Below are 27950 nucleotides of genomic sequence, written 5' to 3'. Positions count from 1 at the left end.
CCTGAAGTCTGACATTAGGAATTCAAAGTAACAGTTCCAAGTTACCTAACACGTTCTTTTAAGTCAACGTCAGACACCAGGCAATCAGCTCCGTCACCAGGCTCAGGGCCAAGTTTCCGAGGTGATCCACCACTGCAGTTAGATCTAGAATGTCCCCAAAGGCCCTGTGCAGAAGGCATTACCAGGAGGTGGTGGGACTTTAGAAGGTGGGTCCTGGTGGGAAGAAGTTAGGTCACTGTAGATGGGCCCTCAAAGGGGACACTGGGGCCCCGGCCCCTCCCTTGCCTCCCAGCCTTCTCCATCACGCATTCCCCACCGGGACGCACCGTGCCTCTCCTCCTTTTGAGTATCTCGAGTATACTGTCACAGTAAGGGAGGGCCAACTCACACAGCCACCAAACGATCCATCAGTAGTGAGCCACTGTAACCCGTGGCTTTTCTCCCCCTATTCACTGGAGGAAGCAGGCCTCTCCCAGGGAGCACTGGACACCCCTGAGGACACTGCAGGTGGCACTGTAACAGACAAGCACAAGCAAATTTTTTCTCTTACAGCAATTCCTAGGGAACCCCACGGACACCTTTAAACATGTTCCCGTTTATTCGACTCCATAAAAGGGCACGGGGAGCATCTTCTACCAAGGAGGACACTCTTCTGGTACAGCGGACGGGGTGGAGGCCTTGCCCCATGGTGTGAGCATCACTCTAGTTTTCTTTCCTTAAAACATTACTTTCCTAATCCTATTATCTTTAGCTAACCTTGGCTTGATTTTAAAGGCCAATATGACGTTTTTTAGAACAAAAACACACTGGAGTTTTAAAATCTAAAAAGCCAAAAGAAAGACGCACACAGTAAATGCATCAAATAAAATAAAGTGACACATTTTGTGAAGTAAGAAAAATAATCCGTTTAATAATTACAACAATGCAGCACAAACGTCCCAGTAGTCAACAGCAGGACACCGTTTGTGATGCTGCAGGACTCCTGCGGTTGTCAGTGTGCCCTGGGTGGTTTGCATGATGGAGGCACGCATGGACCACGCAGGTGTTCAAGGTACCAGTGCCCAGTGCACGCAGACAGCAGACGTGCCCAGGCACACGGAGTTTCAGATACGACACCTCACGGTCATCTGAGCTGAAAGTGCTTCTCATCTACAGGACAGGAGAGGCTTCGTCTCCTCACCCCTCACAGACGAGCGTGAAGGAGTCAGCAGCCCCAGAGAGCGGTACCCCTTTGTCATTCACATCAGAACCCACCCTCCTCCAGGTCACACAGGGAATGGTACAGTGATGCACGACAGGGCAGGTTTCAGAAAGATTGCTCTCAGACGCAAGTTCTCTGCTCCCTGGAAAGCCTGGGAAGACGCTGCGTCCATATAAAAGGCAGGGATGTGGAGACACTGCCTCGGTGGCACCCAGCCTGGGACAGGGTGTTAAAAACATGAGAATTCTCACAAAATACTTCAAGCTGAGTATTAAGGCAGGTCTGTAAAAGCATCCCGGGACACAGGTGGCCTATGAGCAGCCATCCCGGGACACAGGACGGCCTTCAGTTAATTCCCAGCAGAGTGGCATCGCAACGTCTCGGGTTGCCACGGCAGAGAAATCGAGGAGAGTTGTTCCTGAGTTAAAATCTGCTACGACAGCAAATGCACTCACCAAAAACACTTGTAAAAACAGGGCTTATGAAAAACAAAACTGATCTTTTCTTTCTCAGCACGGATGGATAAAATGCCAAGTCCTGGAAGTTGGCAATTCTAGCGAGCAGCTCATAGTGAGTGGTCCACGGGAGGCGGCTCGGTGTCCAGGTCTGTGCAGGGCGCCGGCAGGGGCAGTGGGCAAGAAAAGGAAGCCCGCCAGCTCAAAGGTGCCTGGCACCAAGCATCCAAAGGCAGGGGATCTGCTGCAGTTACAGGGCAGCCCGGCCACCAGAACATAATCAGTCACGCGTGATGCAAACAGGCTGCTGGTGGGGTATGTGACGTGTGTGATGCTACAACTGTGGTTTGGGCGTGGGGCGCATGCCTGTAATCCCAGAGACTGGGGAGGCTGAGGCAGCAGGGTCACAAGTTCCAGGCCAGCCTGGGTAACTTTGTGAGACCCTGTCTCAAAATGAAAGGGCTGGGGTGATAGAGCTCAGCGGTAGAACACTTGCCTAGCATGCACAAGGCTCTGGGGTCAGTCCCCAGCACCACCAAAAAAATAAAAAATAAAATAAAAATGATATAACACTTTCTATGTTAGAGTTTACCTCACTTCAAAACTGACTCAGAGGAAGCAAAAAGACAGCTCAGTTTCTATGGTCATTGTCACTTACTGCTGGGTCATTCATTCTCCCAATTCTGCAGGGCCCAGGGAGGCAGCCTGCTGGGTGAGAACAGGCCTCCTCCCTGGTCTCCTGCAGGCGGGCTCCTGTCCTTCCTGTTGCCAGCAGCTTGGGCATTTCCAGCGAGCACTGCTCATACAGGCAGACCAATAGTGAAGGGTATCTCAGGGTGAGGCTGGCCTACGGTGAAGCCTGCCCTGAATGTGAGTCTCCAGCAGGCTCCACCTGTGTCCACTGGCTGCAGCAACTGGCGATCTAGAGCACATGCTTGGGAAGTTCTAGTTCCGTCTCTCAGGGGAGAACGGAATGGCGCACCCTGTCACATCTCCGAACAAGCCTAAGAAAAGTCTGAGCTGCCTCCCAAATGCCGGAGCACACTCCCGTGATTCCAGGATCTGGAGAGATGGCAAGGGCGAACATCCACATGAGGACAGGGATGTGGATACCCAGGTTAGGGCTGGTCTCATTCTGCTGAGTGCTGCCCTCCACAGGGCCACCAGCTAAGGCTGGAATCCGGCTTGAGGGGAGACATCTGACTGGCGTGGAGTCCCCTTACAGACACAAAGAGCGTTAATCTGCCCAACACACTGAGGTGGGACATCTGCTTGAAGAGCCATGGGGACAAGGCTGGCGCAGGATAATCCAACACCTGCCAAAGGTGTCTCCCCACACTTCTGCTGTTAAGCGAGTGTGATGGGACCTCTAACCCCACGACCAGAAAGGTCAGAGGGAAACAAGTCCTGGCAGAAGGGCGAACCCAGATACCGTCACAAATGTGCATTCGATGTGGACTATTTACAAAAAGTACATGAACGTGATATTTATGTATCAACTACAAGTCTGAAGAGCCAGGGCTTCAGTCTGTCACCGCACTCACTGCAAAATGAGGTAACTGAGATGTTAGCAGAGGTTAATGCAGCCTGGGTCCTCAGTGTCTATGCATGTGTGGATTCTTCAGTGACAATTGATCATTTCTATTCATATGATGAAGACAATGTCCTCAGTCCTGAATGTCATCCAAGCTGGGGCCGGGGACCTGGTTTGGCCTGGTAACTGGTCTTCAACAAGAAATAAGGTCGTCCTTTATAGATTGGTCTCATCCCAGGCAGGATCATTCATGTTCTTTAGCACCTTCCTCACCAGCTTTTCCAGGTCCTTGCGGGCCCTCTGTTCCTCCTCTAAAGACTTCTTCATCTTTTTGTTATCCTGCAAGTCAAGCAGACCACAGCATGTTCACTACCCGTGGCACCCAGCAGAGCCTCTTTCCCCTAAATTACACCCTTGGGGTGACTGTAGTAGGGTGGGCGTTAGCAAAGCCGAAAGGTCTAAGCACGCACTGCAGTGTGGTGCTCAGTGGAGTCCCTCCTGGGAGCCAGACGGTTCACAGCGGAAGGAACAGCCCCAGTGGCCCTTCCCGTAAGTGCCTAGTGACCGCCTTGATGAAGCATACCATAGAAAATGGCTGAAAACAGCAGCGGAGCAACTACATCCTTGCCTTTCTTGCAGAATCAAAGGAATGGAAGCAACAGAAACTCTGTGAACCAGAGTGAATGCTCGGGTATGCTTAGCCTGGACTGGAAAACTTATCACACAGGGCAGGGGAGCCCTGGGGGCTCTTGGGAGCTGCAAAGGCACATCTAGCCAGCAAGGCATATCCAGCCACACCACACCCCGGGGCACAGTGCCGTCTCCAGCGCTTGTCCACCTCCCTGCAAACCAGCCCTGGCCTGTGCACACAGGTCCACCCGCTGACCAGCCCAGCATCGCTGACTTCTGAAGCGCACGGCCGCCTATGAGAGCCCGTCACACAGGCACCAACAGAACTTGTAACCAGGCAGTTTTCAGACTGTGTGACTATTCCAACAAAATCTGACATGGTTTATGACATCAAAAACAGGACAGTTGGATGAGTCTTTTGAAGCACACTTCCTGGTCTATCCCACTCACAGAGGACCAATGGCTTTCGTGCTGGAATTCCACAGTACAAGATCTTTTAGTTTTTTTCTTTCTTTCACTTATGGACAATCACCATTTTTGATAGTGTTTTCCTTTTTTCTCCCTTAAAAAAAGTAAAACAAATGCTGACTCACCTGCCGTAGCTCCTGGACTTCATCCTTCAGCGCATACACTGTGTCCACCAGACTCCTGGAACAGAAGAGCATGCAGGTCAATGGGCAGCACTGAGCGCCAATGGAGCCACAGGGCTCTCCCGGCTCGGCCTATCTGGTCTCATAACTTTAACCACCCAGCCCATTCTGCGCTCAGCAGGTTGATCTCTGCTGAGGTTAAGTCCAGCCCACAAGGAAAGTCTGTGGTCAAGTTCTGGGCCCCAGCCCCAGGGGAGTTCTGACTCCATTACCCACTCCACACACTGGAGACTCTTACTTTTCCTCCATCACTGTCTGACCGTTACTTTTAGTTTCTTCAACTATTATTTTCTCTTCTTCTGGAAGCAAGACTTGTGGAGCAGATCCTTTGCGTGAACCTAGGATTGTTCAAGGAAAAAAAAAAAACCTCAGGTGAATGCCATGGCAGACCTAAGAAAGGGCTCAACTACACACCCTCTACACGCTCCCACAAAGAATGCCCCAACCCCACAAGGAGGGCGCCCCCACACTCCCCTCCACCTCTGTCCACGGCGCAGGCTCTTCATGCCCACGGCATTGCAGAGGGAAACACCAACCTTTCTGTAATGTATTCAACTTTGTTTCTTAATCTAGATTATAATCTTTAAACATAAAAATTTTCAATAGCAAGTAAGTTAAAAGGTTCTGACCACATTGCCCTAGATATTTAGCCAAATTTTAAGTCATTAAATTGTCGCAGAAATTCTAGAAAGACACACAAGATCATATACAGCATATATACTAAGTGTTTATAAATATAAAAACTGGCAATTTAAACAAGTTTAACACCATAACAACTTCTAAAAATAAAGATATGACAGCACATAATTTAGAAAAAAATAAAATTCATTATCTGGTTATTTTATAAAAACTTCATTCTCCATTCCCTGGAACTAAATAAAAGAAAGTCAAGTGTTCATAATGTCAGAGGAACGTTTATGCCATTCAACCAACACAAGCACAGGAGCCTACAAGGGACAGCCCCAAGATGAATGAGGCGAGGGAGGCACTCAGAAACCAACTCTGAGGCCCAAGTACTCTTTTTCAAAAGGTGAGGGAAGAGAACCACATCCCGTGATGTGAGAAAGAGAATATTTTCTCAAAGATCACACCGTGTGGAAGCATGCACCACTCATATTTTTGGAAAACTACACCAATACACATGGGAGGAAGGTACGATGTACCACAAACACCTGCAGTGGTTCTAGGGGAAGGGGACATTCTCTTGGAAAAGTACACCTGCCCTCTGAGGCAAGCTGACCGGGAAAGGCAGGGTTTCTGAAGCTGCTGTCCCCTGAAAGTCTGTCAGGTTGCAAGAAGCACACCTGTTAAGCACCCCTGTCCCCATGGAAACCGGAGGGCGGTACAAGTGTTTTAAAGGCAGAATTGCAAAGATAGCTTCCACAGCACCATACTATACAGAAGCAAGATGTACAGCTGCTGCCAAGAGGGACCAGCATCCCTGACAGGCAAGCAGGGCTGGCCCTTCCGCAATGGCAGTTCAGAGACACTGCAGCCTAGGGGAACAAGGCCTCAGGAAAGTCTCCCTGGACTGCCCTCTGGGCACCCGCAAAACCCACTCTATCAGAGGGCACCAGGCACAAGCCCCGTGCCAGACCAGAAGGGCAGAGACTGGATCACACTAGGGCGCTGTGTCCACCCTCAGTAAGCTGAGGGCAGAAGAGCACACTCTGGGTAAGCAGCCACGCACAATTCTGCATTACACAGTGTGAGCTCCATGTCAGTCACTTCTGACACCCCTGAGAGGAGAGGCTTCTCTGTACACTGAGATCAAGCACAGTGCTGAGAATTCTGTCCAAGCCACGTGAGCAGGCATGCTGAGTATTCACCAGGAAATGTCTAGACTATTCCAAGAAAGTCTCCCCATGCAAAGATGCCCTGTTCACAGTGGTGGGCAGGGGCTGCAGCTACCACCCTTTCCACAGTGACCCAGATCCCAGGGAGACTGAACTTCAGATGCAGTCCTGCAGAGAAACACATTGTTAAAGCATCACCAGGCCGACCACGTCAGCCCCCAGAGATCTCTAACAGGTCCAGCAGACAGGCAGAGACCCCCTCTAGGTGACAAGAGACCATGAGAGACCTCCCGGGACTGCAGGCTGCCTCCTTCTAGGCCTTTCCTGTTAGTGGGGAATGCCGCGGGCCACGCAGACCACAAGAGAACTACAGGGAAAGCACAGGTACCAGCCAGATGAAAAGTCTCCTGTGCCTCTTATCCAAACTTCTGTTACCTGTCTTTCGAAGGAAAAGTTAATTCATGTGATATCTGCCCAACAAAACACAGAAGGATTCCAAAGAATCAGATATTTATACCCTAGTGTAGACAACAAAGGTCTCCACTTAATCTTCCCTGTGAAGACAAGTAAGCTGGTCACAGTACACAATTCAGTAGATCCTGAGTTTCCTAAAGTTATCAAGTCCCCAAGAGCCCTACTTTGGGTCCAGATGACTGATGACTACCTCAGAGTCAAGAGACATCAGTGGGGAATGAGTCCTGTTCAACTTGCAATACACATCTTCAAAAGGACCATGGAGAAAGAGGAGGTGGAGAGGTTCTAGGTAAATACACTCAGGCAGATTAAATTCTACCAGTACCATGAGTACACTGCTTACAAACAAGTAAGATAAAGTCACAAAGGACACCACTCTGCGAGAAAGGAGGTGCTATGAGATGCGAGGGCCACGTGCCCCAGGTGACTCTGGTTAGGAGTCTCAGCTCATTACCATCTCTACATTAAACACTGAGGATTAAACACTGTTTTACAACTATTTCTTACCAAACAAATTCATGGATAAACGCCTCAAGTTTCTAAGTAACATAATTAATCTGAGGACCTCAAACCCATGAGGACCAGTAAATGGCTGTATATGCATGACTCCGATCTCACTTTTGCAAATACGTTAAATGGCTACAGTAAGTATGACAATAAATATTACAGACAGAATGTACTAACTAACTGCTCTGTTCCTGAAACACTGCAACATGGATAATGCTGCTGATCAATCTAAGGTGAGCCAAGAGGCTTATAAATCAAGGTCAGAAGTTTGCCGAGGAGTTCAGGCAATGCCAATCATCTGTCCAGTTTCAGTATAACATATTTTTTATAAAATAACAAAAAAAAAATCTTTCAACAAAACAATAAAGAAATATTTTCTAACCAGGTTTGTAAATAAGTTGGATAATCTCAGATATTATTAAAGTATTCTTAGAGGGACCGTGGCACAATTTTCCTGAATTACCTAGGCTAGGTAAAACACTTAACAGCACAACAAGCAAAGAATGGTCTAGCATTTCATTTAAAACCCCACAACTGGGCTTCAGACACATGCCCAGGTTTTGGGTGGCTCCAGGACAGGGAGAGCTGAGCTTCTCTTTGTGGAGCTGGGAACAGTATGAGAGGCTCAAGAAACACCATGTTCTGCAGCCGCTGCCTGGAGATTCACCGCGCCCTGCACAGCATTATAGGTTTGCTGAGGTTTGCCACAGCACTCCGCTCCTGGGACGTCAGGAACTCATCTGAGTGCTCAACATTTTTTTCAGCATCCACATTAGCATCTTGGGTTTTCTGGGTAACAGTCTGAGCAGTACTAACTAGCCTACAGACCTAAGTCTGAAAAGACACACAACTGCTGATTTGTCCCTGGACTTACTGTTTCTGTATGGAGGCGGGAATAAGAAAAACGTAACACAACAAAACAATACTCTGTACTACCAATCCCGCGCTTCCTCATACTGAAGGACTCTAATGTGCCTGCAGGTGCACAGTGTCCACCCTTCAAGGCCTGCTGGGACAGTCCACATGGTCACTTTAGGAGCACTAGTGCCACATGGCAGAGACGAGTAGCCCCTGGGTCCCCATGGCAGCATCCATTCCATACAAGGTGTGATCCTGTGGGAACACATCATTAGCCACATCTCAGAACCTTCCCCCAGGTCCCAAGGACTATGGACCTTAATGTGAGAAACAGATCTCATCTAGCAATTCCACCTTATGGATGAGGTGACATGCTCAGGCTGTAGCAGAGCAGGGATCACCTGGGACTCCACGACCTGTCTGTGCTGTCGTCCTGGCTGCTGGAACACCATGGGTGGGGGGGGGGCGGGAGCACACACTGATGACACACAACCACAGAGCCTTAAGGTCAAGTCCACGGCAGGTGTGACATGTGTGTAGGCTGAGCCTGTCAGCAGAATGGCTGCCTATGGGCCAGTGGTCAGTCCGTCCGTCCATCTGGTTCTTTCCCTCTTAGGCCTGTGACCTTCCTAGTCTGCACCAACTACATCAACTAAGGAGGCGACTTTGGAAGGGACCAAGCATTCCACTTAGAAACCTACTTGGCAGACTCTCCAAGTCCACGCAGGCCATGCTGTTCCACGGCTCTGAGGCTGGAGCCCGCTTTTCCTTCCTAGGGAAAGAAGGCGGGCCTCTTCCCTGAGAGCTCTCCATCCACACCTCAGCCTAGCCCTGCACTGCACCAGCGACTTCTTCCTTCCTTTTACTCTGCTTGCTTTCCTCTTCTGAGTCATGGGCATGCACTTTGTAAAACAAAAGGAAAATGCTGACTTTAGTTTAAATTTGAAAAATTTAAAAGTTGTGCTTTTTTTCCATTTGTGCCCCCAAACCAATAATGATTCTTTTTTGAAGACAGACCTTCCAGTGATTAAAAATTTGTTTTTAAAAAAGAAAGGGATATAAAACAAAAGAATGGGCCAGGAGTGCCCTTGTATTATCTAGCACACAGCCAGCCTAAGAAAGCCCCAGCTCCTTTTCGGAGGCAGACACTCCAGGCCCACGGCCTGGCCTGCCTTGGAGACACTGTGGTGGGGAGAAAAGTCCTGCTGTGTCAACGGCAAACTGTGCTCTCCCCCTCCCCCACGGAACAAATATTAAAAGCCACGGGCTAGCAAATGCAAAATTTATTTCAACTGTACATAACATGTCTTTTTTTATATAAAACAAACACTTCATTGCCATATGCAACCACAAACAATAATATGCATACTGTACAATACAATGCAACATTCAGATATACATCCAAGTGAATTTTCAAATGGCAGTCATGTACTAAAAATGGCTTTTCCCATTCACAGATAAAGAGCACAATATATAGCTTTTGTCCAAGATCTTATACCACTATATACACATTACTGTGTTTTGGCAATTTTAGGCAAAACACAAAATTAGATAGCGAATTAAATACTTCTGGCGCATGTTAGTTCAATGGGAACATCTGTAGAAGGTCTGACGCTGGCCTAGACCTGCCTCCTAGCCGAACCTTCAACCTTCTGTCATGAAGTCAACCATATCAGAAGGCAGGCTTGCAGAAGCCTGAGGTTCAAGTATGAGCACGAATGACATCCCACGGAAGTACACAGGCTGGCCTTTGGATGTCTGTCACCTGCTACACGAAGACCATCTTCCAGGCCTGTGCACTAACACTTCTAACCAGGTCAAAAAAGCCAATGGTGTCAGATTTTGAAATGAATTCAAATAAAGAAAAAGCCAGACTATTATTCTGTAGTGATCTCATCATCAACAAAAATCATCAAGTGGCTTTCACTGATACAAAAAGAAATGATGGCAAAGCATCAGAACTTTGGTGCAGAGAAACTGATGACAACCAAATGAGACTTGGGCTGAAGGAAGTCCAAGTGCGGCGGCTGCACCTCACTGTGGTCTCGCAGCACTAACTGGCAACCGCACCAACGAAGGTGCAGCCAAGGCATCGAAGCTGCCGCGTTAGTTATTACAGTCCCAAAGCAGGTATTCTGTGAATTCCAAAAAAGAGCATTACTCTGTGTGATATAAAAACGAAATTGCTTCTAAATCCATTGCATGATATTAGGTAAGTATAAAACCTTTGTCAAAAATCTCCACTTGCTATGTGAATACACGCAAACCTCATCTCTACTATAGATTAATACTGGGTGCTAATTTCAGAAGACTGCTCCTCAACTTTCTTATTTTACTAATTGATATAAAAATATGAAATCTCCAGTTGGTGCGAAAAGCTCTGTGGCTGTGGGAACACACTGGTGCCCCAGGGCCCTGTGCCTCGCCTCACTCCGGCAGACATGGCACCCAGCTTGCTGAGCAGCACGCCCCACCAGGAGTTCACTAGCACCGCTGGCAGGCAAGCAGCAGGGCCCAGTTCCCAGGCTCGGCACTGTGTCAGAGCGTACAATGCACAACACTGAGCACGCGGGCTGGCGAGGGGTGGTGGAGAGACGCCACTGCCACCCGGAACTCCAGCGCCCTAGAAAGGAAATAATGTTATTTCCGATTCACCATGGCATCCTGTCTCTGAAGCTGGTTCCAATGGACACGTAAAATACAACCAAGAGGTTCCATTTTAACACCAAACAGCGTGTGAGGGAGAAGACGGTTCTGCCCCCAAAGCCATGATCAGGCGTGGGCGTGCTGCTGCAACTGAATGCAACACACCACATTCAGTCTTTCTCAAGCGACATCAGCCCAAGGGAGGCCAGTGAAAACTCCTTACAACCAATCCCAGGAAGGCAGGGTGGTTTTCTCCAAGGGACATGGCAGCCTTGTGCCTTCCCCAACCCACACAGTGAGGCATCAGGCTAATTCTGCAGGGCTGTGAACGGAGTTTCACTGTAGGTGGCTGCTGGAAGCAAGGGTGTGCTTGCGGCTCTCACATACAGCGCAGCGTGGATGTCAGGGGCAGCCGCCGTGATGGAAGCCAAGCGTACAACCCTGCACGCTCTGAGCACAGCCTACACTGCAGGGGCGAGATGCTTCCGACTTTGGACCTAAAGTTGTAGTGCTGGGGCTCTGAATAGAGCGGCTCAGCGTTTCAGTGCCATGGCTGCAGTTCCAACAAGGCAGGTGATGTGCTGTAATGATCAGTGACTGCACTGCAACCGTGAGCTCGCCTTTGGAAAGAGGAGCTCCCCACAAACGCCACATGCAGGACACATGAGGGCACAGAGCTAGGGGGGTCAAGACAGCTCTGAAAAATGCAACACCCGCCCTTCTGTGTACCTGCCAGGACCAGAGCCACACAGAACTGCACGGCAGCATGACGCGCATCACTCGCACTCGGAGCCTCATTACAGATGCTCCTCCCAGTGCCTTGCCACAGCTACTTGGTCAAATGTTACACATAAAAAAACCTAAGATCCTACATAAGGCCAGAGTCTCCTCTGTGTTGCTGGCACTTAAGATCGCAAAACTGTGTGGTTCTGGTATAAAATACAAAAGTGTCCATACAGCTGTATCCAAAAAGAAACGAAACAGTTGCTACACAGAAGGAGAAAAAAAAAAACAAAAACATTTTGAGTTTGTATAAAACAACGCTCCATTAGGAAAAGCACCCTTGGTACAGGCTCATGTGAACCCACCACCTTCCTCAACAGGCAGCAGTTTGAATGCATACTCAGATTGGCAATTAAGCCTCCACGAGGTACAATGGAAAATACCAGGAACACTCTCAAAAGTTGTTAAAATATCACATAAAAGAGACAAGGAACAGCAAGAAACATCTAAGAAAAGCAGGCTGCGATACAACAAGCATTGGTTAAGAAAAGCTCAGAAGTGCATTAGTTCTGGTGAGAGATATATGAGCAACAGCTCTTACGAGATGCAGAACCCATTCTGTAACTATGGGCTGTCCATATACTGTCATACTCAGAGTCTTCCGAGAGGTCTGAGGGCTCCAAACGAGAAAGGCTACTGCGACGACCCAAGGAGTCTAGACTTGATTGGTCGTCATCAGCCAAGACGTGATTATGCATCAGGTCAGTGCCTTGCCATGCTAAGACGGGGGGGGGGGTGGAGTGACAGGTGCGACAGGCAGAGGTGGGATGAGGAGGACGGACAGGAAGAGCCACAACCAAAACATGAAACAAAAGCAAAAGGTGATGGGAAGAGAAGGAAAAGAGAAAATATTGTTAAAAAAATGGCAACAATGCTTATTTCTCCTTATTTATGGCTGGGTTTTAAATAATGAACTTATTAATTATTAGCACAACCCTCAGAACAACACTAGATCAGTTGTTTTAATAAACCTATATCCAATATTATCTCTAATTGCTCTTTTTTTAAGATAAAGCACTCACCTAAAAAATTTTCTACAGATTTGCCCATATCCAAATGATGATTCCATAAACACTTGACAATTAACTACTTCTATTAACAAATGGTCTCAGGACATTAGATATAAAAGGTACCATTTAGGGAGCTGAAACTACTGCCTATTCAGTGAACAAATGCATTAAATGCAAAATAATGTCAAATATGTTTTGACTTACTTCTTGATCTCTGCAAGCTATACATCACCAGCAGGGGTCTAAACTTACCTTATCAACCTACAATCAGTGCAAAAGGTTCAGAGTGGAGAAAAGAATTTAAGAGGGTGCCTGGCCCTTCCACTACTGCTTGCAGGGCTTGCCAGAGCAGAGGTCGAGTTTATTCACAATGTTATCAACCTGGTGCAGGCCTTTTTCCCCACCAGGATGACAGGCATGAACAGGTGATGCTACTATGCTGAGAGGAGAATGGCAGTGGGCAGGGAACGGCTGGGATAGAGAGCAGTGAACCTGGCAGGCAGCTGGGCATGAGAGCATGCAGGGCTACAAAGGGACTCCCTCAGGGAGACAGGGCTGTGATGGGGACTGGAAGCCACAGCAGCAAGTAGCCTCTGTGCAGACTGCATGTGAACTAAGCCTCCACAGTCTGTGCAGGTCACTACTTCCTTGAGCAAAAATCAATACTCAGATCCTTGGTTTCTAAAGTCCTGTTGGTACCCAAATGCACACTGAACTGAGCTGAATTCTGGTAAAATAAACTCCTTCTAAAAGCTGTTGTTACTGCACATTAACATGCCAAAGCTGCTGCACTGTGAGCCATCTCCACTTGGTGAGGAAGGGTGCCCTCCTGCACAGACATGCATGCCTCATCACCACCTGTGCTGGCAGTGTGAGGTCGACGCCTTGGCTGATTATCCTCTCTGTCCCAGGCAGTTCTGCCTATAGTATCAACCAAAAGCAAATCAGACTACTGACCAATGCTTTCTTGAATGGGAAGAGTGGACACGCTGACATGGACATTGCACTAAGAAAGGCTCTGTGGAAGCTGCAGGTCATCCCTCTGGCATACCTGGCAGCAGCGAAGCCATAAGGTGGCCCTGTGAGGCCCACAAAGCACATACATCCCTGAGAGACTAGGACCTTCAGCTGAGACTACTAAGTTAAATTTTATTCAAGTAACTGAAATTCAGAGGACCACTTTTTAAAAATCCCAAATTTGAAATCCATAAACTTGTAAACATTTTATAGTCTAGTCTACCTAAAATACAATCACTAACAAATTATGAAAATGTAATACCTTTAATCACAATACAATGCACTTACAAATGACTGCCTAACTGCACATGTAGGTGTTCTAGTTTGCTGGAGTACCCAGGCCTTCCCACTTCCTTCCCATCCCTCGACCAGTCACTACAATAGGCACCTTCACCAGAGAGTAGACTTCACCAGAACAAGGACTGTGCTGACCACTAGAAAAAAATCTAAATGAAGACACTAGAAATGTAAAAAAGGTTCAGGCCACACACATCTACCTGGCCCCTGATGGCTAGCTTATGTTCACAGCCACAGGCACCTCTGACAAAGCTGTACCGGCTACAAAGTCCTTCTCCCCTGTTTCTGGTTTTCAGCATTAGTTTAAGTAGGACACACGCTAAGCTGAAACGCCACAACTGCAGGCATGAGAATGAAGACGGGAGGGACATGCTCTGCCAAAAGCCACGGCGGAAGAACCCAAACTCACCAAGGGGAAGCCAGCTTTTATGCCCAGGTCATATCTGAGCCACCCAGGTCTCCAAGGCCAAGAAAAGCCCCCAAAATAAGGAGCAGCAGGCCAAGAGGTCCACTGTGGTGGAGAGGGCCCCCTGGGCCATGCACTGATGCCCAGCTGCCGCCACACTGTGCTGCCCTCACTCCTGCCAGGGAGATGTAAAAAGCCACCTCCTCCCTGTTCACACCACAGACTGAGCAGTTTCTACTTAAACATCATACATAAGACATGGGTAAATTCTGTGGTGACCAATCAACCAAATTAAGGTAGTTTGTGCTTATTTCCAAATATTTATAAGAAAAAGAAAGGGAAGCTAACAGAAGCCTCACTCTAGGTTTATATTTTGGACAATAAACAACAATTCTGAAGAGCTTAAAAAAAACAAGCCCGAGTCCCTACCTTATACCAGCAATGTGAAGGGCTCAACAAGTAGCCTTCTACTATCATCTGAACACAGCGAGGTGCAGGCCTTAGGAATGCTGGCAGCGCCCTATGGAGAACACTGGCCAGAACACCATGCTGCTGCTCTGCTCAAGCTCAGATCCTGCTCACATGACTCAGGGACTCAGGGCTCCCTGTGTGTTGCTTGATCCATCTCTGAGACCTCCCTCCTTCCCTCCCTCAGAACAGCTCAGGCATGGAGCAACGTTTAGATTGTGACGAGAACACACATCCCAGCGCGCTCCTGTGAAACTTACTTGAGTTGAGGGTCTGCCGGGTCTTGGCGCTTGTACAGTAAGCCTCGATGACCTTCAGAATCTGAGCATCTTCTTCCAGAGCCGCCGTGCCTGCAGAGAGATGCAGAGGCATCACTACCAAACACACATCCCACAGCCACACTCCACAAGCTGTCGGACAGGGTGTGCTCACAGGCATCAACTCAGCTGACACCAGCAGGTGAGAAGAGCCCTCCTTTTATTTTCTTGTCAGGCAACTGTTCTCTTAATATCTACAAATATGTATATTCAAAAAGGATTTTTCAGTTTTTTTAATATTTTTATCTGTAATTTATCTAGCAAAGGGCTGCTATCCTTAGCTGTCTTGCTAAGCCATTAAAAAAAGGAGGCCCCTCCCACACAAATTAAAAAAGGATAAGAGAAAAGAGCAACTCACAAAAGCACAGTTAGTAAGGAAAGCCATTCTACCTCATCAACAAGAGCCTGGGCTCATATCCTCAAAACCAACCCGACAACACCAACACCAGCAGAGGTGGGCAGTGACCTCGAAAGGCATCTGATGCAGGCCTGCAAAGGAGCTTCCCTCTAGCACAAATTCCTACCTTAGAGGTCAATCTACAAAATTCACAAGCCAGGTCAGCACTCCTCACAGCCTCCTTGCAGAGCCCTTCCTTGAGCCAGCTCTTGGACACTGGCCCTGTCTCCACTGAGAGCAGGCACAAGAACACAGGGTTAAAGCTCAAGGCAGTGGCAGTGGGCACAGGCTCTCACATCAGCATGCACTCAAGAGGTGTTACACACATGGGCAAGCGGCTTATTTTCTTTATCTTCCTCTTTTTCTGTTTTCTTTCTTTCCTAAGATACTACTTGGGTACCTATTTTAAAAGGCTCACCTACTCTAATAGAAAATGTGGAAAGAACAGAAGCCTAAAGTATTAATAGTGGTATAACAATGAAGCCTCAATGTCATTTTGAGAGAGTGAAATTCATACCAGTATTCAAACCCAATATTCACTACTAGACAATAACTCACAATGCAAGAACTTAAGAGCTCCCAAGAAAAGGCCTAAATCTCACTAAGTGTAAGCAATCTTCCGACAGGCTCCTGTAACAACCCACTTCCTCAGAGGCAAGAAGTCCATTTCCACCGAGGGCTCCTGCAGGGAACTTCCAAAGGCAGGCTGTTCCCTGTGGTGGTGCAGGACTGTGTCTTTGTGGGGACCCTCTCAGTCCGGCTGATGTAACCAATTGCCCGTGTGAGACATGGCTGAATACAAAGAAAGGCAGAGAATGAGGCAGTAATCTGAAAACAGCTCTGACTTTCAACAAACTACCATGCTGATCTACCTTCGCCACTGCGGGCAGATGCAAGCAGCCAAGGCGGGGAATCACACACTTGCTGTGTGGTCTTAGCCGTTTCATAGACTAGAACAACGCTGGGATCCTGGATGCAATAAAGGCTGAAACAACTTATGAAATCACAGTGGCTTAAAGCAGCAAGGCTCACCTGCACCCATGATACGTGGCACTGTCACAGAGACCACTTACACAGAATTTCCTTTAGTCCTCTGTCTCACAGGTCCTCCTGACCCTCACATGCGAGGACTGCAGGGCAGGGCACTTGGATACCCCACTGCTTCTCCTCTCCATCTGCCCAAACTTGTGCTTGAAATAACACATCTTCACCCCAGTCTGGGCCTTCCCCGGACATCGAATCATATGTTCACCACCCAGCTAATACTTGCTCCTGGGCACCTCCTGAGAGCCTCATGCTCTACATCCTCCTGGCTGCCCCAGCCCTGTGCCTGCCCTGTCCATCATGGCTCCTGTAGTGCACCCCAAGGCCACAATGCTGAAAACCACAGGCCTCACATACAAGGCCTGTGGGCCTGTACCCCCAACCACCACACTGCTTATCGGCTGCACAAGATGAGTCTGTAGGATGCTGTGTCTCTACCACAGAGGACAGTAGCCCTCACCCAGCTGTAAGGACTAGAATGTCTTCAGACATTGCTTAATGTGCCCTGGGGCAAATCCCACCCAGAGAACCATTACAGGCCCTACCTTCATTCAGCACCCCCACCCAGGACATCTGCCCACATTTTACCGTCACCATCAACCTGGGCCCACTACCATCCCCTCTCACCCTCACTACCTGGCTCCACTTTTGCTTCAGCCTGCTTGCTCTCATGCAATCGGTGAGGCCTCTGGACCCTGAGGCACCCCACTGCCTGAGGCACCTCAAGGGCTCTGGCATCACTCCCCAGGCAGCCCCTCCTTGCACCTGCAGCCAGGGCTGAAGAGACTGCAATGCCTCTACTCAGATACTGCCCTTGCATGGAAGCCGTCCCACCAGCCCCAGCCAGTCTGAGCACTCCCCAGACATGCGCTGAGAGTTTGTCTTGTTTCTCCTGTCTTCTGCAAAACCTGAGCTCTAGGAGGTCAGGGATGTTTCCTTCTTTCACAGCTGTGTCTCTCATACCATCACAAAGACAGGGCTAAGTGTCTGCCAGTGACTGACGAGTGCACCTGCGTCTATGTCATGGACCCATGACATAGATGTGTGCTCCACACAGAAGGTGCTGAGCAAATACCTGTCATGAGAGGGCCACCAGACACCCCGGAGCCCAGCCTCATCTCCCCTGCACAGACAAGCAGTGGCAGCCAGGAGGACACAGTGGGCCCACGAAACCTTAGGCACACCTCACAAGGACTGCACACACTGCTCTGGTGGACTGGAACCTGTGCACCAGGGCAAGGAGCAGGCAGTACAGCCACCCACACCAGGTGACACGCATGAGGACAAGGCAACCACGGTGGAGCTGCTCAAGAAGCTGCTGTCTCATTGGCTTCCCCCACATTAAAATGGCCTCACACAAAGGATGGAGAAGAAGCTACTTAGCACCTGGATCAGAGCTGCTGGGCCAAGCTGGCACCTTTCCTGGTGATGCCAACTACCCTCAAGTTCTAAGTAAAAAACCTCTCCCTTGGGCCTTCTTTTGGAAATAAACCCCTTAAGGGTCCCAATGAGTACAGTGAAAAGTGACTCCCAAGAATTGCAAGGCCTGCAGAAGACCCCTGCTGGCACCTGCTGGCTAATATGCTCTGTCCTGTAGGGAGGGACATCAGGGTGAAATGATCACACCCTGTCCCCACCAGGAGCTTTCCTTCAGCCCTGGATAGTCCCCTAGATGGCCGCATGCTTGCTGCGGCCATCTGCAGCAGTCACTAGGCCTGATGTGCTGGGTAAGATGAGTCTGTGTGCCCTGTGGATGCTGTGTGATACCCCTGGTCTACCATTAAGGGTAGTAGCCCTTACCCAGCTGTGACAACTACAGTGTCTTCAGACACTGCTGTATGTCCCATGGGGCAAGTCTCACCCAGCATGAAGCAGCGCAGGGAAACTTCCCACTGGTTCTGCAATTGACTAACTTCATGAATCCCAAAGCTATGGCCTGAGCACCTGAGTGTGAGTTTCCCTGTGAGCACAGTGTAGGACCCAGGGTAGGGCAGAGACTGCTTCCAGCTCCCCAGAGCCTATGAAAGCTCACCTCTGAGTCCCCCAGGACTGTGATCCTGATATGTGAAGAGAACAGGCCATAGCCCTACTGGGTGGAGAGGAAACTCCAGGAATCCTAGCATGTAAGGCTTCATGGGCCAAGTGGATAAGAGCAGGTAAGGCCCCAATTACAGCACAGTCCTGCCCCAGCCTCCTAACCCATGTTTCCTGCCCATCTGCTGGTCCCACCTCGAGAAGTAGGCCCTGCTGCCTGCAGTTATGGGAAGACCATAACTGTTTCTCCAGCCGCTTTTCCACCGTGCACGCTAAGCCCCCACACCCAGTACAGGGACTCACTTTTCCGCAAGGCGAACTCCTCGTCTGAAGGCTTCCGTTCAGGTTTGCGCTTCGGCAGCAGCTTTTTCATGGTCTTGGGACTCTTACTAAGATCCTGGGGAAACACAAAGGACAGGAAACACTGACAGATGCCAAAACCTGCCGGCTCTCCTGGGTGTCAGGACAGTGCCCCAAGGCAAAGCAGCCACACACACTTCCCTCAACTCTCACGTGGCCTTTGCCAGCTGTGGAACAGTTGCAAAAGACCAACAGGTGTCTTCACTATTCACCACTGATCCCCTCAACTCCAACAGGGACCCTTGTGCTACCTGGGTATGACCAGTCCTGGGATGGCAAGTGGCAGAGGTCCCCACTGGCAGGAGAGAAAGGACAGGCGGTGGGAGCCGGGCTTGGCAACTATGGAGCAGACCTGCCTGGCACAGCTGACTAGGAAGAGGTGAGGGAACCAAGGCAAGTCAGCTCCTGCAGCAATGTGCCTGAAGCCTCCAGGGAGAGGCCACACACCCACCATTCTGGGTCCAGGCACAGGTGTGGCGCACGCACAGTCAAGTCTCACGCCTGTTTGGGAGGACCACCTGCCCTGCCCACTTGGCACATCTTCATCCTGAGGTGAAAACTAAGTGGAGGTGATGGGACAGGTGAAGTCTCAACTGCTGAGCACATGCCGGACATAGATACTAAAGAAGGCTGCCCTCCATCAGTTCGGTCCCACACTCGGGGCAGACATGCTACAGGACCCAACTCAAAGCACTAAGGGAACAGAGCCTGACTTCTGACGTTACCACTTCGAAATCTTCTCTATGTAAATGAACATGTACAAGGTCTTCTCAGTGCCCCAGGAATCAGTTTCCAAAGAACCATTTCCAATGTGGGCTCCACTGCTTCTCTGACTCAGAAGAAGTTGCCAAGACCCCTGGAGAGGTCAGTGCCCTGCCCTGCCCTGCCCAGCAGGCACCTGCACACCAGGGCTCAGGGAACAGGATCCAGAACTTCTGCCCGCACCCTGCACCCACCAGGCGGCCTGATGGGCAGCACTCCAGGGCTCCATCTTCTTTGCCAACTCTGTTCCTTGGGACGACTTCTCACTAGGGTTTTAAGGCATTGGAAATAACAAGCTATAAGCAAAGAATGAACGCACTTCTCTCTCCCGGCATCTAAAAGTAATTGGAGTGCGACGTATCACAACCAACATGCTTAAGCTTGCTTCCGTGACCCTCCCTCATCCCTTCTACTCCTTCGTCCAGCAGTCTCCAGTAATTAAACCTCCATCAGTGCTTGCCTGCATTATCTCACTTTTTCTTTATACCACAACACTAACAAAGAACATCAATATCCTTCATGCAGCTACCCACAATTTAAAACTTCTGTCTGGGGTGACTCTCAGCAAGACTCTTAATGAGTTAAGAACAACGTAAAGGCTGACTGAAATTTTGCAGATAGTACTTCTGCTTTGCTGGCATGAATGGAAGAAGGGTCTGCCCCAGCAACCCTGGCGATGTGGCCCCTGGCTGGATGTGCAGGCTCCAGGCCAGGATGCAGCACATCACCACACACAACTATGCTCATTTGCACACTCGTTCTTATGCATTTATACCCACACTTGTGCTCACAACTGCACTCTAATACTCATTCTCACATGCTCACAAGCGCACTTTCATTCTCACATTTACAAGCATGCTCATCTTGCACACCCACACTCATTTCCACACATGCTCATAAGCCCACTCTCATTCTCAAACTCATAAGCCCACTTATCTTGCACACTTACAAGTGTGCTCATATTCATGCACATTCATCCTCGCACATGCTTATTCTTTTACACTTACACAATTGCTCTTATCCTCACACACTCATGCATGACTCCTTACACATGCACACTCACAAGCATGCACATTCTCTGTTCACAAACTCACACTCTTCTCATACGCACACATCAATAACCAGTGTCCTCAGGTGAAGGCACTTCTCAGGATGCACTCTCAAGGTGTTCCCCTCCTGCTCAGGGCAGGCGCAGGGGCAGATGGACTTACTAGGAATGGCACCTGACATGAGATGCACCTCACGTTTGGAACAAGACCCAGTCAGAATAAAGAAGACTGCAGATTGCACCACAACTCCTCACAAGTTCAAGGAGCATCGCCTGACATGACTGTTTCCATTTTTATTTATAAATATTCTCTTCATCCGAAATTGCTCCAGGGTTCATGGATAGGATCTCAAACTGAAAGAATGGGCTAAGAGGTGTAGCACAAAGGCACGAAGTCATGATTGCTTGGGGCCTGTCCCTCCCCAGCTCCTGCCCTAGGTGCACACCGAGCAAGTGTGTACACCCATCCCCCATGTCTCCTGAGACCCTAACAGTTGAAGGGAATAGTAAGAGAACCAAGGTGACTCTACTTCACAGCTCTCATGAAACTAATTTGCATTTTTTATGTCAGAGAAACATGGAATTTTCATTTCTGAATTCATTGAAACAAAAACTGGAATGAAGTACAGAACAAGAAACTCACACAGACAGAATGGCTATTGGTATGAGCGGCCAAAGGACCTTACCTCCTTGTAGCAGAGTGCAGCTGAGGGCCGGAGAGGGGGCGCAGGCCGCAGGCAGCTCAGACTCCAGGGCTTGGGGGTCTTTGGAGGCTCCAGGGGCCCCCAGCTGATGGTGGTGTGCGGGGCACCATGGTGGGAGGGGTGGGGGAGCGTGTGGTAGGCAGGTGTCAGAGCCATGGGCTTGCTGTCTGCATGCTTGCTGGATGGGGTGACGGGATGCGAGGGGAGCTGCCAGGGACAAAAGTGAGAAGAGCAGAGAGAGCATGAGACCAGCAGAGTCCCGTAAAGGACTGAGCATGTACACCTCACTCTGCTCCTTAGATGTAGGGGACAAGCCTAGTGGTCCATTTCTGGGCTGGGCAAAGGGTTGCAGGCACTGTCTGCTACAGGAACGCCTTACTCTTGTTAGAAGAAAGCAGTTCTGCACCATGGACTCAAGCCCAGCCTCCCACATTTAGGAAAAGGTTCATCACTCTGCAGGAGCGTCAGAATTTCCTAAGAGATCTGGCATTGCCTATACTGGAATGTGATAATAGGGAGAGAACACTCTCCTGAGTCACGTGATTCACTTCCTGGTGATCCTTGCACAACTAGTCCAGAGCCTGGTAGGGAGGGACAATCTGCCCTGTCCACTAGGGCCTGGATATTGTGCTGAGGGAGAGGGAAAGGAAGGAGAGAAACATCTCCTGACACAGCAAGCAGGTCCAGTCCTGTCTATGACCGTTTTCATGTTAAAAGGGCAAAGCTGAGTTGCAACAAAGGTCTATAAAGCCCCAAAGAGGGCTTAGAACCTGAGCCTAGATAGAAAATTGCCAATATCCAGAATAAAACAAAATACAACTTTTCCTGAAAAACTTAGCCATAGTGAAAACAAGCTATTCAAATCTGATTTTTATAAGGGTGTGTCATTAATAAGGTTCATACTCCTGGAACACCCCTCCGCCTCCATTCCATCACACTGACAGTGAAATCAGAAAATGCTGAATAAAGAAGTGGCACTCAGCAGGAGCCAGCAGCCTCAAGTCAGCCAACAGGCAGCACAGGCAGCTAGGAGGAGTGGCAACCTGGGGGCCACTCTCTGAATATATTCATGACATGGGAACACTGGCAAAAGGGGAAGGCTCCATGCCTGGGAGTGCGAGCCGTGGCCTCCTGTACTCTCCAAAGTTGGCCCCTGTGAGGGGGGTGGAATTATAAAAAAAAAAAAAATCAGCTGACCAGCACAGCTGGATGACATTATTTTAAACACCCCTTCTGGCAATAATGCCACAGCCGGTAATGTTTGGTTCATTCCCCTCCAGTTGGAAACTCAGAAGACGGTGCTTGATGCTAAATGAGAATAAGACTCAGGCTACGTTGCAGGAGGCCCAGAGATGCTTAAAGTGGTGAACCACTAAAGGAAAAATAAACCACTGGTAAAACTATCCCAACCTCCCTCCCCATGAAGATGTGAGAAAACACAAATTCAAAGTGCTGTGTAATCCTAATTCATTCTTTCAAAGATCTGCCCAGTTTTTCAATACTATTTGATAAAGATGATAAGTGTTTTTTGGACATCAATTTATTATTAAACACCAGTACAGAGAGGTTTAAACACTGAAACTTTGGTGTTCATTCATTTTGAAAAGTTCTCTCTAAAGAGCTGCTAAACTTTTTAAAGTGAAAAATAAATTTCTTAAATCAAAACAGTGACTCAAAAACCATATTTTATGCCTTCAACATGAATGTGGCCCTTCTCGTCATTACCGTAATTTACTATTTTTTGTTGTTTTTTTTTAAAGCAAACATAACACACACAGCTAAAATTTCTCATCCATGGATAGTGCTTTCTGGGGATTTTAGTAGCAACACTCCCTCCAGTCTGTCTTTAGGGGCCATTCAGAGCAAAGGCCACATGCCCCACAAATGTCAACCAACTCATGAGAATGCCTGACAGAGGGTTGTGACACAAGAGCACCCAGTGCCAGCCCTACAGCAGGCCATCACCACTTGAAGCTGGGAGGAGGAGATCTAGGGAGCCCTTACAGTGTGAGATGGCACGGAGTGGGGCTTGATGGTGGGGTTGCCCGCAGATGTGACCTTCGTCTGCTTCTGCAGATGGTCCACCCATTCCTGCAGGTCCTGCTGGTTGTTGCAGGACACCAGTATCCGCTCGATCATGCTCCCTGGAAAGGAGGGAAACAGGCTGAAGTGGAAACTTGGGCAGGAAGCACATACACGCACATGCCCAGAACACGACTCAGCAATGCTTAAACGTCACCCTCCAAAATACATCAGCAAGGTCTGCGCTCAAGAGACAGGCTGCCTCCCTGGCGGGGACAGACAGCACACACACGGCTTGTGCCTATCACCTGATATTTCAAACGCATTCCTATGATTTTCACTGTCCTCAAGTTTTGTGATTGTCATTCCTGTCGTTGGTAGCTTTCCCTAAAAAAGACCCCCCCACAAAAAAATGCAATTAGTGCCTTTCTAGTAAAGAAGTTCTGTTATTAAAATAAATATTAAATGACTTTGGAGGTGGCAATGGTGTCATGCTGCTTGTGGCAGTGCACGCATACTATAAAGAAAACTCAGGTAAGGAATCAGCCTACAGAACGATGAATGTTCAAAAAGCTAAAGTTCAAAAAACAAAGAAAAATTTCATCTGCTCAATTACTCTAAACAAACACCAGGACATAAAAACATTACCTACCACAACAAAACTAACGTGTATCACAGCTGTTTCAAAGAACACAGAAGGGAGTAAGCTCAACATATGAAGGCAGAGACAGGGTGGGAGATGGGTCAGGCACACGGGCTGCCTTACCAGTTACAACGCAGTCTGCCCACGGCAAAGGGGCTGTGCTAAAGCACTGCAGGGCAGGCAGCCACCCTGAGGGATCTGAGCAGGGAACATCAGCTGGAGACACACAATGGGGCCAGGCTGATGCCCATACACAAAGCAGAGCTAGCCCCAAATGTCACCCTCCAAAACAACACAGCAGCAAAGGTCTGCACTCAAGGGACAGGCTGCTTCCCTGGAGGGAACAGCCAACACTACAGCTTATGCCTATCACGTGGTATTCCAAATGCACAGCTTGCCCTGGGCACACAGACCACACAACTGGACTAAGCCTTTAGGGAAGTTGGGGTCATTCTAAGCCAAGCTGCATGGAGCCCCTGTAAGCAGAGGAGCGGGACTGCACCAGCACCCAGACACAGAGCTCCCAATACACAAGGAACGTCCCCAGATATGTGGTAGTACCACAACATGCAGATGCTCCCAACATCAGGTAGGCAGAGGTCAGAGAAGCAATCACATCCTATAGCACAAGGACAGTCCCCCCATCTTGCCTCCCAAGTAAACAATCATCCAACCCAAAGTGTCAGTGATGTGAGGCTGAAGAGCTATGTCCTGAAGCTCAGCAGCCAAGACAGCAGCTGACTGACACCAAGGCCAGGCCCATCCGGAAAACACAAGACAGGCTCCTTTCCCAGACCCATTAGCACAGGACTGCTAACAGCTGTGAGAAATGCTAAGAAAATGAAGCTGCAGATTCATGTTTTGCCTGGCACACCACAGCAGCAGCATGCACCTCAGCCCCAAAGCCAGTGTTCCTGCAGTGGGGGTTCCCTGCACCTGGGACAGGGATGTCCCTGGGAAACTGTCAAAAAGAAGAAGGTTGGGACCCTGCTGGTGAGACACCAATGCAACAGCAAGGCAGCCTTGTCAGGGGATAAGGCCCACCCCAAGGCCACAGCAACACCAGGCTTCCTTCACCCAACTCTGGAATAAGTGCCACACCTCCTTGACGCCCTAGTCCTTACTGGGACAAAACAAAACACACACCAAAGAAATGCCACCCAGAGAAAACAAAGATGTAGCTTCCCTCGCTAGCACATCTTGAAACCGACCAGTTTCTGGAAACAGAGGTGGAGGTATTAGCTTCCATTGTCACAGAAAGTCATCACTGAAAACTGCCAAGGGTATCTCTCAGATACACAAAAGCTACTTAATACCCCCACTGTAAATCAGAGCAGCAGCAGCAGCAGCAGACAAAAGCCCCGCCCCCTTACATTCCATCTCCAATCAGCTCTCCCATTTTCTCAAACAAAACCAGTGGAACAATTAAGAACAAAGGTCCAATGACAGCACTTGTGCTGATATAGCTGGGGGTGCTGTGCTATGTCTCACAACAGGCCCCAGCCCCAGCCCAGCCTGTGTTACACAGAGCAGAAAGCAAACCCAGGGAGATGGATGGCACCACAGCCACCAGTGTGCTTCAAGGCCTCTCCACCAACACACTTCTTCCTTTCAGTTTGCTCAGAACAAACGCTGGTCTACATCAGAAGAGTCACACTGACACACAGGCGATGGATGCACACAGCACGGCACGCCTAGGACACAGCACGTACAGAAACAGGAACTGCTTCATGCTGAAGTTCAGAGCCAGCCTGAAACGATCCTCAGGTCTACCATAAACAATAAAACAGAATTCCAAACGTGTTTTACCTGATAGATGAAACCACTCATCCTGGGACTGCCAGACAACATTAGCAAAAGGTTTGGGAAGAGCAGAAGGTATCTTTCATTCTTTTCCTAATATAAAAAAACAAACAAATCCAAATAACTTTAAAAACACATCTATTTACAAATGTGAACACAATACTTTAAGACCTTAGGAAACACTACACTATATTGGTTGTTTATATATTCCTAACAAAATGCATTAAATAAATGAAATGGAAACAAAATTATGATCAATTCTATGTTAACCCTTAATATATGAGAGAGTTTGAACACAAAGGTGAAGACCCTGGATTGCTAAACTATTCAATACAAAAAGAAAATAAACTAATCCTGGGCTCACAACACCTGTGAAGCATCTTTGAAAACTAAATAGTGAAGGAGTTCTGCTCTGCCATTAGCTATTTCTAGTTCATCTACAATTTTCTTTTCATGGTTTAGAGAAAGAGAATTTATAAAATTTTAGTGGGGCAAGGCAGAACCAGTGGATTCTTTGAGGTTAAGGAAGGATTGGAAAAAATGTTAAAACAAATTCTATCATTGTTTCCTCGAATTTTGAGAGCTATATGTGCTTCATCCACTTCACAAACGTTCTCTAGTTACACAAATGACTTAAAATAGTATGACCTGTACACTAAAAATTCTTTGCTTCAATAGGTAACCAAGGCCAGGCATCTCAAAGGAAACAGAAATGGAAAGGCCAGATGGCCCCAAGACGTGAGGCCAACACTAGAAAGCAGTTTCCCAGGTGCCTTCTCCAGAACACATGGCCACACAACACACCTCAAAGCACCTCCAAAGAGAGAGGCTGTATGTGTAAGACTCCTCTGGAAGCGACCATCACCCTCCCCCCGCCAAAGACCCATGGTGCACCTGGGAAGCATCCCTCAGACTGTGGCCCGGATAGCCTGGGTCATTCTTAGAGCAACACTCACCAAGGCTGTGGCCATCTAGTGTACTAAAGAACACGCTCTTAGACGTGCTTCCCCTGGGTATCTTAAATAAAGTTCACTTCACGTGAGTAAAAAGCAAACCACTTCTAGACAGGTCTAGGTGTTTTGATCATTGTGGTAAATAAGGAAATTCATTATGGCACGCAGACTAAACGATCTTGTCTGCAGGTAAATTTAAAAAGTCAGGTTAAGAAGGGATCAACAGTGCACACCAAATTCAGTTATCTAACCATCACAAGTTTGACAATGGGCATCAGCACATGTTGCTTATATTTGCAAAGGCAGAATCAAACCATAAGAGACACCTGCTTAGTGACCCAAGAACCTGTAAGTCACCCACCTGCTCCACTTGCACTAAGTGGATACAGCACAAGTATCTGGTTTGATTTCTTACTTAACAAACCCTTAAGAAAATGGTTTTTACTTCCCTAAGTGAACTCCAATTAGAACACATTAAGAGAAAAATGTAAGGGCCTAAACCATCCACAACCACAGACTCCTGAGAGGGAAGCCCCTGGCTGGGCCAGTGCACAGGACCCCAGGGCAGCTGTTTGCACACCCTGGAAACCTGTAGTCCTGCTTCCAGTTCACAGGTCTGGACAAGTGGATCCTGCAGATCTAAACTGGTCAATAGCCCTCTATTGTGCCATAAGCTTCTCTTGTTTCTGCTGATATAGAAAGTAGAGCACAATTACAATCTGTTCTAGCTTGACATCTCTTCAAAATGCTCTATCATGAGAACTTATGGGTGGGTAGAGGCCACAGTGGTGCCCATGCACTTCAGTACCTCACTTCCTGCACACTGGATCATGACCTGGGACATGTAAATGACATTGCCCAGGGTCTTGATGTCATCTCCCTCCCAGCTTCGGATGGCTTCCGTCAGGATCTGCAACTCAAGCTCTTTCCTTTTTCGTACTTCTTGACACTGGGCCTGCAAGACACAGAACGTCACTGTTCAAAGAGACAGAAGCCTCCAGAATCTGAAGATTTGGCTATATTACTTCTTAAAACAATTATCGTTTTGTGTCTGACTTCTTTACTTTTTAGTTGTAGATAGACACAATATCTTTATTTATTTTTATGTGGTGCTGAGGATCAAACCCAGTG

At 48.4% G+C, this 27950-nt stretch overlaps 1 protein-coding gene across 9 annotated transcripts in view; it reads right to left on the bottom strand.

Moving 5' to 3' along the window:
• Window positions 1–880: 880 nt before the first annotated feature.
• Arhgef7 (Rho guanine nucleotide exchange factor 7) overlaps window positions 881–27950 on the bottom strand; it is a 130123-nt gene continuing 103053 nt past the window's right edge. For 4 of the 9 annotated variants that reach the window (XM_078016342.1, XM_078016343.1, XM_078016347.1 and 1 more), the window contains 11 exons: window positions 27628–27774; window positions 25873–25959; window positions 23729–23807; window positions 23403–23542; window positions 21381–21605; window positions 18828–18921; window positions 14993–15082; window positions 12076–12252; window positions 4709–4808; window positions 4414–4468; window positions 881–3529 (listed from right to left, as the gene is read on the bottom strand). In XM_078016342.1, the coding sequence (XP_077872468.1) occupies window positions 3407–3529; window positions 4414–4468; window positions 4709–4808; window positions 12076–12252; window positions 14993–15082; window positions 18828–18921; window positions 21381–21605; window positions 23403–23542; window positions 23729–23807; window positions 25873–25959; window positions 27628–27774 (1317 nt within the window). In that variant the 3' untranslated portion in view covers window positions 881–3406. Of the gene's footprint in view, window positions 3530–4412; window positions 4469–4708; window positions 4809–8806; window positions 9008–9373; window positions 10241–12075; window positions 12253–14992; window positions 15083–18827; window positions 18922–21380; window positions 21606–23402; window positions 23543–23728; window positions 23808–25872; window positions 25960–27627; window positions 27775–27950 lie in introns of those variants that run through there. The other 5 variants (XR_013423536.1, XM_078016344.1, XR_013423537.1 and 2 more) reach the window with 5 other exon arrangements.

This window comes from Ictidomys tridecemlineatus, chromosome 6 (assembly GCF_052094955.1).
Source record: "Ictidomys tridecemlineatus isolate mIctTri1 chromosome 6, mIctTri1.hap1, whole genome shotgun sequence".
Lineage (NCBI taxonomy): Eukaryota > Metazoa > Chordata > Mammalia > Rodentia > Sciuridae > Ictidomys > Ictidomys tridecemlineatus.
This window is presented reverse-complemented; position numbering and strand designations above follow the sequence as displayed.